Source organism: Nannospalax galili, unplaced genomic scaffold (assembly GCF_000622305.1).
Source record: "Nannospalax galili isolate Female #2095 unplaced genomic scaffold, S.galili_v1.0 scaffold418, whole genome shotgun sequence".
In the NCBI taxonomy this organism is placed as follows: domain Eukaryota; kingdom Metazoa; phylum Chordata; class Mammalia; order Rodentia; family Spalacidae; genus Nannospalax; species Nannospalax galili.
The window spans coordinates 3,035,334-3,053,156 of record NW_008342003.1 but is presented as its reverse complement, the minus strand read 5'-3'; the positions used below and the strand labels follow the sequence as shown (position 1 = coordinate 3,053,156).

General features: G+C 34.3%; 1 protein-coding gene across 1 annotated transcript in view; it reads left to right on the top strand.

The window, feature by feature from the left end:
• The window catches only part of Naalad2 (N-acetylated alpha-linked acidic dipeptidase 2), a 67,817-nt gene that overhangs the window by 25,832 nt on the left and 24,162 nt on the right, over window positions 1-17,823 (top strand). Inside the window, exons 7-13 of the mRNA XM_008837744.3 lie at window positions 3,986-4,079; window positions 5,050-5,148; window positions 9,225-9,310; window positions 9,568-9,687; window positions 9,790-9,872; window positions 12,093-12,156; window positions 13,343-13,410. Coding sequence (XP_008835966.1) covers window positions 3,986-4,079; window positions 5,050-5,148; window positions 9,225-9,310; window positions 9,568-9,687; window positions 9,790-9,872; window positions 12,093-12,156; window positions 13,343-13,410 — 614 coding nt within the window. The remainder of the gene's footprint in view (window positions 1-3,985; window positions 4,080-5,049; window positions 5,149-9,224; window positions 9,311-9,567; window positions 9,688-9,789; window positions 9,873-12,092; window positions 12,157-13,342; window positions 13,411-17,823) is intronic.

The window sequence follows — 17,823 nt, the reverse complement described above, 5'->3', positions numbered from 1 at the left end:
TTTCTATGATTTATGATGTTTATTGACTTATGTATATTGAACCATCCCTGCATCTCTGGGATAAAGCCAACTTGATCATGGTGTATGATCTTTTTGATGTGTGTCTGTGTGTGGTTTGTAAGTATCTTGCTGATAATTTTTGCATCTATGTTCATTAAGGATATGGGTCTACAGTTTTCTTTTTTGGTTGTGTCTTTACCTGGCTTTGGTATGAGAGTGATGCTGGCTTCATAGAAGAAATTTGGAAGTTCTCCCTCCATTTCTATTTTTTTGAATAAATTAAGTAGTATTGGACGCAGATCTTCTTTAAATGTCTGACAGAATTCTGTTGTAAATCCATCTGGTCCTGGGCTTTTTTTAGTCAGAAGGTTTTGTATTACTGTTTCAATTTCTTTTTGTGTTATGTGTCTGTTTAAGCTTTTAATCTCTTTTTGGTTTAGTGGTTCCCATGCTGTTCGATATCCATCCATTTCTTTTAGATTTTCAAATTTAGTAGCATATGGGTTTTTAAAGTATTCCTTTTAATGTTCTGTATCTTTCTGGTGTCTGTTGTTATGTTTCCCCTTTCATCTCTGAATTTGTTGATTTGCAGGTGCTCTTTCTTTCTTTTGTTTAACTGGGCTAGCAGTCTATCAATCTTGTTTATCTTTTCAAAGAGCCAACTCTTGGAATTGTTGATTCTTTATATTGTTTTCTTTGTTTCAGTTTCATTAATTTCTGCCCTGATTTTTGTTATTTCTTCTTGTCTGCTGGGTTTGGGTTTCGTTTGCTGTTGCTTTTCAAGTGTGTTGAGTTGCAATGTTAAGGCATTTGTTTGTGTTCTTTCCGGTTTTTTGATGTAGGCACTTAGAGCTATAAACTTCCCTCTAAGGACCACTTTCAGTGTGTCCAGAGGTTTTGTCGTGTTGTATTATCCTTTTCATTTAATTCTAGGAATACTTTTATTTCTTGCTTAATTTCTCTTTTGACCCACTCATCATTCAGGAGTGTGTTGTTTAATCTCCATGTGTTCATGTGGTGATTAGGGCTTCTTTTGGTGTTGATTGTAACCTTTATTGCATTGTGATCTGATGGAATGAATGGAATTATTTTGATTTTTTTAATATTCATTGAGGTTTCTTTTGTGTCCTGAATGTGGTCAATTTTAGAGAAAGTTCCATGGGATGCTAAATAGAAAGTGTATTCTTTCGTGTTCAGGTAAAACATTTGGTAGATATCTGTTAGGTTCATTTGTTGCATAGTATCATTTAATTCAAATATCTCTCTATTCTTTTTATGGTTGTCCTGTCTATTGGAGACAGTGAGATACGGAAGTCACCTACTATTATTGAGTTGGGGTTAATCTGTGTCTTAAAGTGCTGTAGTACTGTTTTTTATGAAATTAGGTGAATCAGAGTTTGGTGATCTATGTTCATGATTGTAGTGTCTTCTTGGTCAGTTGTTCCATTGATCAGAATGAAGTGACCCTCTTTATCGCTTCTGAATAGTTTTAGTTTAAAGTCTATTTTGTCTGATATTAGAATTGTAACCCCTGCTTGTTTCTTAGTGTAATTTGCTTGGAATATTTTTTCCCATCCTTTCATCATAAGGTAGTGCTTATCCTTGAAGGTGAGATGAGTTTCTTGCAGACAAGAAAAAAGGTGAATTTTGTTTCTTAATCCATTCAATTAGCCTTTGTCTTTTGACTTGGGAGTTCAGGCCATTGATATTTAAAGTTATTATTGAAAGACATGTATTGGTTACCATCATTTCAGTTTCTGTTTGCATTCCTGGTCTAATTTTGTGTTTCCTCAGTTATACCTCCATTTAGTTTCTTTCTGTTGCCTCTTGAGTGTAGTTGTTCCTTTGGTCAGTCCTTTGTATTGCTTCAAGTATTTTCTGAAGGGCTGATTTGGTGGACATGAATTTTTTCAACCTATTCATGTCATGGAAGAAATTTCTTTTCCCTTCAACTCTAATAGACAGTTTTGCTGGGTAAAGTATTCTTGGTTGACATCTGTTGTCATTTGAAACCGGCAATATTTTGGTCCAGGCTCATCTGGCTTTCATAGTTTGCATTCAGTGTTATTCAACATGCCTGCAAATGTCAGAAGAGGGCATTGGATCCCCTGGAACTGGAGTAATGGGCAGTTGTTAGCCAGCATGTGGATGATGGGAATTGAACCTTGGTCCTCTGCAAGAGCAGCCAGTGCTCTTAACTACTGAGCCATCTGCAGCCCCTCTCTTTTGTGAATTCACTTTTCAAACCTAAATGCCCCATCTCCTCTCATATCCAACCCAACTTTCCTCCCCATCCAACTTCAAAAAAATTTTTTTTTAAAAAATTATTTTCTCCTCTGGTAGAGTGAATAGCAATTATCCAGCATTGTGAAGGCTAGTGCTTCCAGGTCAATACCAGCTTGATTTCTCCTCACTCTATGATTCAAGAATGTGGTGTTTTCAGCAATATGGTCTTACCATCATGTTCTGAATGGTAAACTAAAGCAACAGCAATAGCTTGTAGTATTTGGAGGCCTATAGGACCTCACTAGCTAACAATTCCAGAAGAAGTAAACCATTCCTGGCTCTGGGCTTTTTATGTCTTAGTCTCTGGTGTAGTAGGGGTATTGTTACCTGTTGTAGGGTAGCTCTAGTTGAACTATTTTTATCTTTGTATATCAGTATATTTTAGGAGGCTTCTACAGATATAGATTTCCATATGACATTTTCAAAAGGTCTTTAGGGCTAAATAGGTATTTTAATGCTTTGATTATTCTAGTCACTGCTTTAACTGTACCCTACAACTTTTGACATATTATTTTTTGTTATACATTCTTTGTAATTTATATTTTCACTTCAGTATTGACCTATGATTTATTTATAAATATGGAGTTTGACTTTTAACTAGTCAAGCATTTTCAAGGTATCTTTCCAATATCAATTTCTAATTTAGTTCAACTGTGGTCAAGCTATGTATATTGTATGACTTTTACATTTAATACAACATATTTTATGGCCCATAATATAGTCTATTTAATATATATTCCATATATTCTTGAGAACAATGTGCATTCCATAAGTGTCAGCCCAGTCAAGTTAGTATATTTGCTGAATTTTTATCTAATTATATTGCTGAACTTTTTGTTTCAATAAGTATTTATGAAGATACTTAAATAATAAGAAAAAATGCATGTTGGGACTGTTGTTTCATATGTCTTATTTTTATTTATGTTTAAAATTTTATGTGTATGAATGTTTTGCCTGCATGTGTAAGTGCACTACATGTATACAGTACCCATGGAGGCCAGAAGAAGACATCATATTCCCTGGACCTGGAGTTACAGATGATTGTTAGCCACCATGTAGGTACTAAGAACCAAACTCAGGTCTTCTGCAAGAACAGACAGGACTCTTAACCACTATGTCAGTTCTCCAGCCCCATATGTCTTATCATTTTTAAACTGGTTCAGACATGAATGTGAAGGTTGTCCCTTTTAGTTGATCTTGCTGATAATTAAACAAAAGAGATGGTAAACCTGGCATTACTTTCCAATCTTGTTTTGAAGAATATTTTATATTACTATTTGGATAAATATTGTCATTAATTTTCAAAATCTCATAAGCACTTTATTTTTTTCCAATCATTTGTCCAATATTTAGACACATTTTCCAAGCAAACAGTTCATTGGAGTTTAATAACAATTCATCATGTCTTTTGAGAAATAAAATATTCTCATAAAATTTAAGAGAATTCTTTAACATGTCTATAACTGTTTGAGAATCTATAATCTTTATGATTGATTTTACCTTAAAATGTAAATAACTTAATTTTTACTGTTGAGTCCAGTAGGAAAATTTAATTAAGCAACAGTTTGACTTTTTGGTAACTTTTAATTTTTCTGTAATTGCAAATATATAACAAGTCTTTAATAGAAGAAATTCCTGCATGATGCTGCTCTTGCTCATATTCTTCAATTGTTTTCATGTATGTGCTGAATTATTTCAGAGTACACCTTCAGACTTAATGTTGAAGAAGGAGTTGGGATTCCCAGCATACCTGTACATCCTATTGGATATAATGATGCAGAGATATTATTAAGGTATAGTCTTTTAGCTGGATATGAGAATAAGATATTTTGTTTCAGCATGTCCAGTTTCTGACCTGTAAGCCACAGATGAAATTCTCATATGCAAGACTTTGTCCAAAGATAAAAATGAACATTGATTTGTGATATAGCACTTGGATTTCCTTCATTATTTATTTATCTATGGTATAAAAATGTAATCATTCTAGTTGAGCATGGTGGCACATACCTGTAGTCCTAGCACTTGGGAGGCAGAGGCAGGCATGTCTCTGTGAGTTCAAGGCCAGCTTGGTCTACATAGTGAGTTCCAGGTCAGCTGGGAATACAGGGAAACCCTGTTTCAAGAAGACCCCCCCCAAATGTGATCATTCTGGCCACTAAATATGTGACCTTGGACCAGTTACATAATGACTGTATAATTCAACTTCCTTATCTGTAAAATGAGGACAATAATACTTCTCTCCAAACCACAGCAATGAGCATTGTCTAGAATATGGTGACCATTCAGTTAATGTTTGTCATTATTGTATTCAATATTTCATTATGTATCTTCCAACTTCCATTTTCTAAATGTCTGTATGAGACCAACTTAATAATTGCTTTATGGGGGCCTCCTAATCAGTAGTTTCTTTAAAACTTAATTTCTTCTTAACACAGTTATGAATTTGCTCTTCTTTAGACGTCTTGGACTTCCTGCTTCTCCAACTGCATAACTAAGATCAAGCATGAGGAGGCTATTGCCTCCCACCCACCATCAGGGTTTTTTTCCTCCTCACCTCTATAACTAACATGTTATATGTTTCCTATTTGTCTAGGCTATAACTCTGTTAATAATGCAAACTCCACAATTCTAGGGATTTTTGAGAGTCTGTTCTGTAAATAGTTCTTACATATTCAATGATATATTACCTCACCATCAAACTCATGATTTCTTTTTGGGAAGTGATGATCAACCTTTTTCTGCTGTTTAATTTTTTCTTGATAGCCACTTGGGAGGAACTGCTCCACCAGATGAGAGCTGGAAGGGAACTCTAAATGTTAGTTACAATATTGGACCTGGCTTTATAGGAAGTGACTATTCCAGGTAATTTTTTGATAGTTTAATATCCAGGGAAAGTTTTCTGTTGTATCAGGAAAATGTTAAGAAAAATATTCTTCCAGGTTAAGGGTTTTTCTTTCCTTTATCTTTGTTACTAGTGAACATCTGATTATTTTGAGTCAATCACCTCAGAAGCAATTACAGAAAGAACTATTGAATTCTTCCAGTGGTGACATCATTAATATTAGTTTAACAATTACTATTTTTGTGTTATAGGCTTATAAATTTCAAGCTTTGTTTTTTTTTAAAGTTCCATTTTCAACTCAAGTTTTAAATCGGTTTTTCATTAACATTTAAAATGGAAGAAGGTAAAGAAGCAGAGAGAAAGGAACTGTCAGCTATTTATCATTTACTCTGTGGGTTAAGTGACTTAAAATGGGAAAAACATACTAGGTATTACAAGCCTTAATAGAGATATTGTAATAATTTGTATTATTTTAATGCATTAACACACTATTGGAGAGGAATGATCTTATGTTTGCTGAGCAGAGCCTTACAGTGAGATTTCTACTGTGTGAAGTTTTGAATACATTAACACAGGATTATAGAGGAGTGGTCATGTGTGTCAGCTGAGCTGAGCCTTACAGAAAGAGTTTTCCACTGTGTGAGAGAAGGTAGGAAATGGTCTGAACTTCAAAAAGTTTTATTTACCTGAAAGACTTTGTCTGATAAATCAGAAAACTGTAGCTATTTTCTATTAAACTAAAAAATTTCAGTCTAGTTTGCTAGTGGTTTACCTTAACTATGTGAACTTTGATGTTTAGCATATGGTTTTGTTCCTAAAATTTGTTTTGTTTCAAAATAGTTAAAGCAGAAGTTCAGTTTCCTTATTTTAATAGGAGCTTTAGAATATTCAGTTTACCAAAGAACTTATTTATCTTCATAACTCAATCAAAACAGAATTCCTTTGATTTAAGAAACATTGAATTTACTTATACTCTTCAGAGGAAGGAAAGGATAGGATAGATAAAGGCTTTTTTTATGTACAAGCAGAAGCAAACAGACATGGGGAAAATACAAAAGTTTAGTTCTATAATTTGTCTGAATTTAAGAGTGAACTCAGGGGACTGTAAAGATGATGGTTAAGAGCAGAGCACTTGCTCCTCTATCATGAGACCTGGAGTTTGGATCCCAGTACCCAAATCAGTTGGCTCACAATTGCCTGTTACTCTGGATCTAGGGGATCTAATACCCTCTTCTGGCCTCCATGGGCACCTGCACACACATGAACATACACACACACACATACATGTAAGTAAAAATAAAATAAATGTTCTTTTGAAAGGGAGAGTAGCTGGGTGTGGTGGTACATGCCTGTAGTCCCAGCACTTGGGAGGCAGAGACAGGCAGATCTTTATGAGTTTGAGGTCAGCCTGGTCTACATAATGAGTTCCAGGCCAACTGGAGCTACAGGGAGACCCTGTTTCAATAAAACAAAACAAAACAAAAAAGTGTGTGTGTGTGTGTGTGTGTGTGTGTGTGTGTGTGCGCGCGGAGGGGGGTGGGTAAACTCAAAAAGCATAAGAAGTTTTGTGTCTAGGGTTTCGATATTCAAAAATTATTCTCTTTCATCATGGTGATTTGTGTTCAAAATGAACAGATATACAATCATTAATAGCACTGAAAATCCTAAAAGATTCTCTTTTCTCTTTCACCTCACAGAAATTCTGATAATTTATTAATCTATTTAGAGAGACTATCAAATGGCAAGACATAAAGCCAAGTTCCCATATTGCTGGCATCAGTTAAGAATAACTTGTTCTACCCTAAGCAAAATGGAAATATAAATAAAACACAAAGTCTGTAGAGAAAAATTGAAACTAGATATATAGATATCTAAAAGGTGTGGAAAATGGATTTTTACTGCCCATATTAATTCTGCAAGATGAAACTCTGGTACATCTTAGAGAAACCTCCAAGCTGAAAAGGATAATTTAAAAGGATGATTGTAGAACAGACATGAAATGAGCAGGTACTGTAGATTTCATTAAACTTATTATTTAACAAAGAAGCCAGGTATGGTGTTAAAACTGGTTCAAAGGAATGTTCAAATAGATGTAAAATTAATCAGCTCATTATTATTGTCACAATGGACATGATAGCAACAAAGCTGGCTTCCGTCTATATTGGGAAGTCTTTTAAGTGAATGTATACTAAATCACACTCCATTGTGAATTATTTGTGTCACTATTATGTTTTTTCATGTTGGTTTCTGGCTCTACAAAGAGATATAAAATATTCTAGTGAAAGAATAAAATGAAACAAAGACAGAAGGGACTCTGATGAACAGATTGTGTGTTTCAAAGACTTTAGGGCAGAATCTTCACTTACCATTATATGAACTTTGGCAGCTGATTAGTACCTCCCTTCAAATATAATCACAAATAACAAATGATGGGTCACTCTGTCTCCAAAATGAACAAAGCCTTCTTTGTCCTCTTGAGAAAAACTGAATCAGTATTTACCCATGTTATTCTGGGATTCATAAAACATGCATGGCAGGGGCTGGAGAGACGACTTGGTGATTAAGAGCACTAACTACTCTTTCAGAGGACCCAGGTTTGATTTCAAGCATATTGCAGCTGACAACCATCTGTAACTTCAGTTCCAGGAGATCTGACACACTCTTCCAATCTTCCTTGTTATTTCATGCAAGCGGTACACTTACATACTTTCAGGGAAAACACTGATACACATTTTGAAAATCTTTTTAAAGAGGTGCATGGCATTTGGTATGGGGGAGTCTGGCTGAGCTTTCTTAAATTTACTGTTACTTTCTTAGTGGGGTAATTCTAATCATGAATGAGTGTTGAATCCAGGCCCAAATCAAAATAAACAAGAATGGCCTGGGAAAGTTTCATTTTGTAGCTATACACATTTTCCCAAATTCTCACTTAACAATAGAATTTGCTAAATTCTTTAGGCAGTGCTCAGGCTGATTTTTGGCAATATACTTATAGATCGTTTCCATAGTCCAAAAGAAAGTTAATGAACAGCAAGAAGTACCAAAACATAGTTGTGTGTCACTTATCAGGGAGATATATTTTAAGAAATGTATTATTTTTGGAACAGCAGAGTATACTTATACACACTTAGATGATTTAATCAGTCACTGGATGTGGCCTCTTGATGCAATCAAGAGGTGCTATAAACAAAAGAATGAGACCATTGCTGGCTTACTATGCCATTTTGTCTTATAGTAAACTCCAAGTGAACAATAAAAGTACAGTATGTATTGTACATAATTGCATTGCTCTACATTTGTATGACTGACAATACGTTTGCATATATATATATATCACCACAAATATACATTATACTATGAACATCACAGCAGCTACAATATCAACAGAAGTTTTTAGCTCTCCATAGTCTTAGGGGACTTCTATCATATATGGGATCTAGTATTGATTAACACATCATTATGAAGTACATAGCTTTATAAAGACATATGCTCAAACAGGCTTATATTTTTAATTTATTAAATAACTGTCTTCCTTTTGTGGTAAGATTATAAAGTTTTAAAAATACCTAAGAAGCTGAAGAGATGCCTCAGTGGTTAAGAACACTGGCTGTTCTTGCTGAGGACCCAGGTTCAGTTCCCAGCAACCGCATGGCAAATAACAACTCTCCATAATTACGGTTTCAAGGGATCTGATGTCTTCTTCTGACTTCTGTGAGCACTGCACAACATGGGTGCACTTATGTACATGCAGGCAGTGCACTCATACATATAAAATAAAAATAATAAATTTTTAAAAAAATTAATATGACATTTAATAGAATAATTTGAGTTAGAAATAAGTATCAATAATACAGTTATGAGGAAGGAAGAATATAAAATATTGGTTTTTACAATTTGACTTTAAGGCACATGCTTAAATATATGGGAATAAATTGTCATGATGCTTTGCAAATGGCTCAAATAAACCTAAAAATTATTGACTTTAGGTGACAGAGATATGAGAATTTATTGTCCTGTTGTATAATTTTCTGAACCTTGAAATTGTTCATAATAAAGATAATGTGCAACATGAAATAACTTTTTTTAAAAATTCTAGGAAAGTGAGAATGCATGTTAATAACATCAATAAAATCACAAGAATTTACAATGTAATTGGAACTATCAGAGGATCTATAGAACCTGGTGAGTCATTGAATTAAAAAAAAATTTCGTTTTTACAAAGATTTTTAAGAGGATGAAATCCAATCAATAACTGATATTTTTCTGACTTGTTTGAAACTATAAAATTCAGGGAGAAGGTGATAATCTAAAATATTTTACTTTACAGTGTTGGTTGTTTTCTGTGGAGAAAACTCAAGGGAAATATTAATTTAAATATGAAAATGACAAATACCTATAATGTATGCAGAGTGAAGTTCTTTGAACTGTTTCTTGTTCAGACAGGTATGTCATTCTGGGAGGTCATCGTGACTCATGGGTGTTTGGAGGTATTGACCCAACCACTGGAACTGCAGTTTTGCAAGAAATTGCCCAAAGTTTTGGAAAACTGATAAGTGGAGGTAACTAACACTTCTTTGATAGCTGCTGACCAAAAGTGACTTGCTTAATTTTCCTGTATCTATAGCAGGTGTACCTAACTATGTACATTATCATGATTACAGGCTGGAGACCTAGGAGAACTATCATTTTTGCTAGCTGGGATGCAGAAGAGTTTGGGTTACTGGGTTCAACGGAATGGGCTGAGGTAAATACCAAGGAAGGTGGCTTATATTATTTTCTTGGTCAATTAATGGAGAATTACTCAAGAGAATTTAAGACAGAATATTTTTTTAATTCTCACATCAGTTTCACAAAGCAGAATAGCTTCTTGGGCTTAACACTATTCATTATCAAAATATTTCAGTTTTCTTCTGTATTTATTTTGTGAAAAAATCAGTAAACTAAGAAAATAATCAGAATCTACAAGCTGTGTTTTGTTTTACTTTTACAACAGTTGTGTGCTTTAAATCTAAAATTATAATACTGTAAATTGAATTACTTTATTAGAGTAACTTACCTTATAATTTCTTAGTGTCTTTTGCTCTCTTTCAAATAAGACTGGTTTTTGTCTATGGGTTCTTAATTCTTTAAGCGTTTCTCCTGAGCCCATTTCTTTCTTTTTCTGTGTGCTATTCTACTGGTAACATTTGGGTTCGTACATATTTAAGGTGACCATACACATTTTTAGTCATGGTAGATATGCTATGTGAGTACTTGCTTTCTTGCTGACATCTGTTTATCATTTATAAGTCCAGATTTTATTTACAAGCTCTAAAGTGTAGCATATGTCTGTGTATAGAGTAAAAAAGTGCCTTCCTGACTAATTTTCTCTTACATTACTGCAAAATAATAATATGAAGCAAAATTTCATATAGTTAATTGTCCAATACCACTTATTCTTTGTTGTTTATATTTACATTATACATTTTAATTTTATACTAATATTATAAATATGCAATTTGGAAATAGAACATTAATTTAGATGTACCAAATATTATTAAGGTCATTTTTTTAGAGTTTGTAATTTCTGGTAATACATGCATACATAAATATATATTTTTAATTTCAGAAATTAAAATAAGGCTCAAATCTAAGATTTAGAATAATAAATACAAATTTGCATTAATTGCTGCACATGTGGATTTAGAAACAATTTCAACATTTGTCTTAGTTTTATACAAGATTCTTTATCATATTCAGCAACATAATTTCTATAAAAGCACCAAAGTGGATGCGTGTGAGGGCATACAATTTTAATTACAGCACTCAGGAGGCAGAGGCAGGCAAATCACTACAAGTTCCAGGTCATCCAGGGCTACACAGTGAGACCCTGTGTCAAACAAACAAACAAAAACCTAGTAAGGCATTTTCTTAGTTTCTACTGCAAATATTGTGATAGAGATTCTGACTCTATAATCAAGACAACTCTATTAGTTACAGTTCTTGTTGCTGGGACAAAATACCTGACAAAAAAGCAACTCAAAGCAGAAAAGGTTTATTTTGGCCCATAGTTCAAAGAAACAGTCCAACATGATAGAAGTCATGATGGTAGCTCTGTGGAGGCACCTGGTTGCATTATATCCACTATCTGTAAGCTGAGAGAGATGAATGCCTGTGCTCTGCTTGCTTTCATCTTTTTATACAACCCAGGACCCCAACCCATAGAATGGACTTTTTATTCTTTATTTTATTATTTATATAAATATATATGATGTATTTTTATTTTATATGTATGACTGTTATGCCTGCATGTGTGTAAGTATACCCATATCACCCAGTGCCTGCAGAGGACTGAAGAGGGCATCACCATCCCCTGGAACTGGAGTTATGAACAGTTGTTAGCTGCCATGTGGGTGCTGGGATTCAAATCCAGGCCCTCTGCAAGAACAGCCAGTGCTCTTAACTGCTGAACCATCTTGCCAGCCCCTGTTTTCATAAATATAGATAAATGAACATTTTCTACTTTTCTTAGACTGTACTTGGGTATCCCCTTGGTAGTAGATCTCAAATTTCAGTGAATATATGGATCTGCCACCATGGACACCTGCTGGAAAGTACAGATTTCATCCCTCACTTTGAACAGTTCTGATTCAGTAGATCTAGGCTAGGACCTCCAAATTTTGAAACCTCATCTCAGCATATTCTGACATAGATGCATAGAATCAAGAAAGCACACTTAAAAATATCTTTTCTTTGGGGATTTACAGTTTTAGTATATGGCTTCATAATATGCTTTTTTTCTTGTTTAATTGCATTAATGCCATCAATCAAGCAGTTATCAGAATTCTCTTTAACTCTGTGGTCACAGGTAGGCATATTTGATTTATAAAGTATTGGGAAACCACTTTTCCATAAAATTGCTATGGTTATTTAGTTTATATTTTCACGATAGTAAATCCTGTGAACTAACAACTTTGCCTTACAGGAGAATGCAAAAATGCTACAGGAGAGAAGCATTGCTTATATCAATTCAGATTCCTCTATAGAAGGTAAATTTTATTTCTAATTGAAATAGAATTTTCAGAAAGTAAATTTTATTTTTAGTTCTAGTTAGTATATTATCTTTTTGTTGTTTGGTTTATTTATTTTTTTCTTGAGATAGTGTTTCATGGCTGGCTTAAGCTGGCTTTATTGGCAACAATGCTCTTGAACCCCCGATACTCCTGCTTCCACCCCAATGCTAGCCTTACAGGCATGCACCACGGCACCTGGCAATTTCTTCAGTTCCTATTGTTTTCTTAAGTTTATAGATTCTAACTTATTGGCTCAGATCTTTTGTTCAAATGAGATTACTCAGTAATAACTTAATTTTTTTTTATTTTACCACATGAAAAACAATAGTCATATTAATATGAAAGACAACTGAGCTATTTTTGCTATGTTTAGGTTTGGTATATATGCACCCACCTTTGATTACTACTTAAATCCCTAATATTCACCACATTATTCCTATGGAGATATTTTAAAAATGGCTCAAATATTTCAGAAGAAATACTTTATAGAATCTCATACAGAAATATTTTCTATATTAAAAATTTTCTTGAAAAATAAGTAAAGAAATATTTTATTCATTTATTGAAACTTCCTTTTGAGTTTGACACATGATATTTGTCTCAAGGTTTCTGTGTATTTTTGATTGTTTATTGTTCCTGATGGGTGTCATAACATGCATTCTTCTAATGTATTGAGCTACAGTGCTGAATTGATTGAAAAATGAAAAATAAATTCTGTAGTATTTTGGTTTGGCTTGGTTTTGGTTTTGGTTTGTATTTTGAGACATGGACTCCCTGTAGCCCCAGCTAGCCTGGAATTTTAAATGTAGACCAGGTTGGCCTCCATCTCATAGAGATCCCCCCGTCTCTGCTTCCTGAGTCCTGGGATTAAAGACATGGGCCACCATCCCTAGCAGTTCTGTAGTCTTAATGTTTTCATTGACAGTGATTCAGAGATGCTGCCATGAGGATGGTGGACGGATGACTATGGGAGCTGCCACCTCAGCCACCAAAGGCCACCATTTCTTCATCATTTGAAATTGTGTACTTTGACTTCTCTCCTTCCTGAGGAGCAATTTTGGTTTAAAGACTTATACTTAAAATAGAAAGCTAGAATTAAATATAAATGGAATTTCATTTGGAAGTATGAAATAATACCTTTTGTGTTTGGTTTATTCTTCAGGCAATTACACTCTCCGAGTTGACTGTACTCCTCTACTTTACCAATTGGTATATAAAGTGGCAAGAGAGGTAACCAGGATGTCTGTCTTACTGTTTTATCATGATGGATAATGATAGTTCACCTAAATCAGCAGCATTTATTTAAAAACAGAACATTATTGACTTGTACAAATAGCAACTAAAACAAACTTTGCAAAACACAATTTACTACACAGCACAATTGTGTAGATGATAATAAGGTGTGTAAAATAAGTCAGCAATTCAGAAATCTGGCAATGGAGAGATCATTGGACTTTCTAACCAGGTGGTTCACTGTATGCCAGGGTAGTAAGTGGAATATACAGTGGTTAGTCCAAAAGAAAACAGGAAGGATGACTATGGCTGCTGATCACACAGGAATGCTATAAATATTAAATGAACTATATACATGAAATACTCTGAGAACTAAAGCACATAGAATTCTAAAATAATTATATAATGTATTCACAATATCTGCATACTTCATTTGAGATATTCCCAATTGTGGAATTTACTTGCAGAAATGTTTACTCCAGAGTCAGCCTAGTGAACAGTATGAGTGTCACTTTAATACAGGTACTATTCCCTAATCTTTAATCTTGCCCCTCTTGTCAGTTTACTGTTGATGTCTCTAAAAACAGTTCTTCCTAAAGAGAGTACTGTTATAAAAAGAACAATCCCTCCAGCATTGTTCTTTTTACTCAGTATTACTTGGCTATCCACAGTCTTTTTTGTGTCTCCATATGAATTTTAGGTCTTTTTTTTCTCATTTCTGTGAAAAATGTCATAGGAGTTTTGATTGGGATTTCATTGAATCTGTACGTTGCTTTTGGTAAAATGGTCATTTTCACAACATTAATTCTATGAAGCCATGTCTTTCTATCTTCTAGTGTCTTTCCCAATCTCTTTCTTCAAAAATTTAGTTTTTATTGCAAAGGTCATTTACCTCTTTGTTTAGGTTTATTCCTGGATATATTTTGAGGCTGTTGTGAATGGGAGTGTTTCCATGATCTCTTTTTGCTTGTCATTGATATATAGAAAAGCTACTGCTTTTTGGAACTGATTATATATCCTGCCACTTTGCTGAAAGTATTGATTGCTTCTCAAAGCTTTCTGGTTGAATTTTTGGGATCTTTTATGTATTATCTATCATCTTCAAAGAGGGATAATTTGAAATTTTTCCCTAATAGTCTCCTCTTAATTTCCTTCTCTTTCTTATTGTCCTAGCTATGGCTTCAATCACCTATTAAAAAGGAGTGGAGATAATAGACAGCCCCGTCTCCTTCCCGGTTGTTTGGAACGATGGTGGTGGTGGGTTTGTCATTTAATAGCCTTTATTATGTTGAGGTGTGTTCCCTCCAGTCCTGTTCTCTTTAAGACTTTTATCATGAAGGTATGTTGGATTTTTGACAAAGGCCTTTTCTGAATTTTTTGAGATAATTGTGATTTTTTAAAGTACACATATATGATTTATTACATTTATTGACTTATGTATATTGAACCATCTCTGTGTCTCTGGGATAAAGTGAACTTGATCATGGTAGGCAGTCTTTTTGATATATGTGGTTTTCAAATATTTTATTGAGTTTTTGCGTCTAGGTTTATCAGTGATACTGGTCTGTAGTTTTCTTTTATTCTTGTATCTTTACCTGACTTCGGTATTAGAGCAATTGGTTTTCTAGAAGGAGTTTCGAAGTGCCACCTCTCTATTTTTAAAAATAATTTGTGGAGTATTGATTAGTTATTCTTTGATGGTTTGGTCGAATTTTGCTGTGAATCCATCTGGACCTAGGTTATTTTTAGTCAGAAGGCTTTGTGTTACTATTTTAACCTCATTTTTTTGTTATGAATCTGTTTTAGTTGTTTATCTCTTCTTGGTTTAACTTTGGTGATTGGAAAAAAAACCTAGAAATTCATCCATTTCTTTTAGGTTATCTAACAATGGAGTATAGGTTTTTAAGGTATTCTTTATAAAAATGTTCTGTTTCTTTGGTGTCTGCTATGCTTGTCTGTTCTCTGATTCTATTGATTTTTGTTTCTTCTTTCTTTTGGTTAATAAGGCTAAATAAAAGTACTGTAATTTATTTCTTCACAGTATTCTTCCTTTCTTGAATACCTTATTCCCTTGATCTTTTATTGGAAGGCCCCATAAAAGCATCTTACCTAAGAGCAAGTTGCAAAGAGAACCTTTATTTGGAGAATTCTTCAGAATGTTCATTTATGGTCTGTGTTGCCCTAGAAAGAATATTTCTGCCATTGATATCAGGGATGATAAGAGTTTTGGAACCAGTAGGTAGAAGTTTGGGTTTTCACCATTTGTGCAAAGGTACATGTTTGTTATTTATGGTCATACAAAGACCCTGAAGACTAAAGTGGCTCCTTCACCTTCCTTTAAACCGATTATTAAAATGTTTACAATCCTTAGTGAGTCAAACAAATCAAGGTGGTAACAGGAGTGGCAGGAGGGTGAAAGGCAAGTAGTTGTGTGACTGAACAAGAAATCTGACAAGGTGTTGCTAGACTACAGAGATTGACAGTGCATCTGGTAGAAGCAGTTAAGATTGGTCTGCATGGTATAGGGTGGGATGTGGCACAGTTCAGCACTTAATTGATGATTATGACTCCAGGAAATGAAGATGATGATTCTTGGAATTTAATCCAAGGAGAATATAGAAACTGCCACAAGGTCTCAGTCATGGCAAACTGGCAGGAACAGAGTAGAAAGTGGAAGCCAGTCAGTGCTCTTAGCTGCTGAGCTTTCTCTCCAGCCCTGCATTCTCTTTTTCTTTATACCCATATTTTTACTTTTCTTGCTTACTTGGATTAAAACTGTTTTTAATATTTTTAGTGTTTGAGGATTTTATTGTGTATTTTTATCATATTTATATACCTCCAATTTTTCCTCACTCCACCCCCACCACCCTACATATCCACTTTGTGTCTTTTTTTTAAAACACATTTAATCCAATTTGTGTTACCTAAATATTCTTGAGTGTGGAGCCTGCCCTGGAGTGTGGTCCACCCAGACATGGTCACGCCCTTAAAGAAAACTGACTTTTCTTCTCCCATCAGCTATTAAATGTCAACAGCTCCTCAGCTAGGGGGTAGGACTTTGTGCCCACTGCCCCCCATGCTGGGAATCGCTCTAACCCTCTTTAGAGAAGATACCTGAGCCTAGGTGGGGAGGGGTGTGATATAGGTGTTCCATTTAGGGCTGAGCACTCTGAATTCTCTTATTCTCTGCACATTAGCTGTGGGTCTTTGTGTTAATTGCCTTCTACTGAAAGAAAAAGCTTTTCTGGTGAGTTGAGAGATGCATTCATCTATGGATATAGCAATGTCTTGAGGAGTCAGTTTAATAATATGTCCATTTAGCAGAATATTAGTAGAAGGTTCTTTCCTAAGGCCCATGACCTGTCTAACCACAGATTTTTAGCCCCAGTAACAGAGCCAGGAATGAGTTTCATCTTGTGGAGCATGTCTTAACTCCAATCAGACAGTTATTTGGTTACTACCATGAAATTTGCATCACTATTGCACCAGTGGGTATAAGTTTCCAGGCCAGTCATTATTGTAGTTTGCAGGGTTCACAGCTTATTCCATTTCTCCTTCACAACAGTCTTACAGCACTATGAAGGATAGTGAGTAGGCATGAAGCTTATAGGTCAGTACCAGCTTGATTTCTTCATGTTCTATGACTCACATATATGGTGTTGGCTTCTTTGGCTTTGCTAGCAGAGTAACACTGGATTAATAAAAAGATTTTGGAAGTATCCCTTCCTATTCTATTTTACAGAATAATTTGAGAAATATTGATGTTAGTTCTTTTTTTAAGGTCTGATAGAATTCTGCTCTCTATCCATCTGGTCCTGAGGTGTTTTAGTTGGGAGATGTTTAATTATTGCTTTTATAGGTTGTTATGGGTCTGTTTAAGTTATTTACTTCATCTTGATTTAATTTTGGTAAGTCATAGAAATTCATCAATTTATTTTTGACTTTCCAGTTTAGTGGAATATAGATTTAAAAGAAACGTTTCATCAATTCTTTGAGAATTTCATTTATATATTTGATCACATTCAGATCCCCATCCCCATTTCCACAACTAACTTATTAAATATAGATTTTAAAAATATGTCCTTATAGTTCTCTGAATTTCCTCTCTTGCAATGTTTCTCTTTTCATCTCTGATTTTATTAGAGTCCCCTATCTTTCTTTCTTTTGGTTAATTTGGCTAAATGTTTATCAACCTTTAATATTTTCAAAGGAAAAACTCTGTTTCATTGATTCTTTTTATTGGTTTTTAAATTTATATTTCATTAATTTCAGCCATTATTTTGTTTTCCTATCTACTCTTCTTTTAAAAAATTATTTGATGTTGTGTGTTATGAGTGTTTTGTAGATGCATCATGTGCATGTAATGCTTGCAGAGGTCAGAAGAGGAGATTCCTTGGAATTAGAGTTATG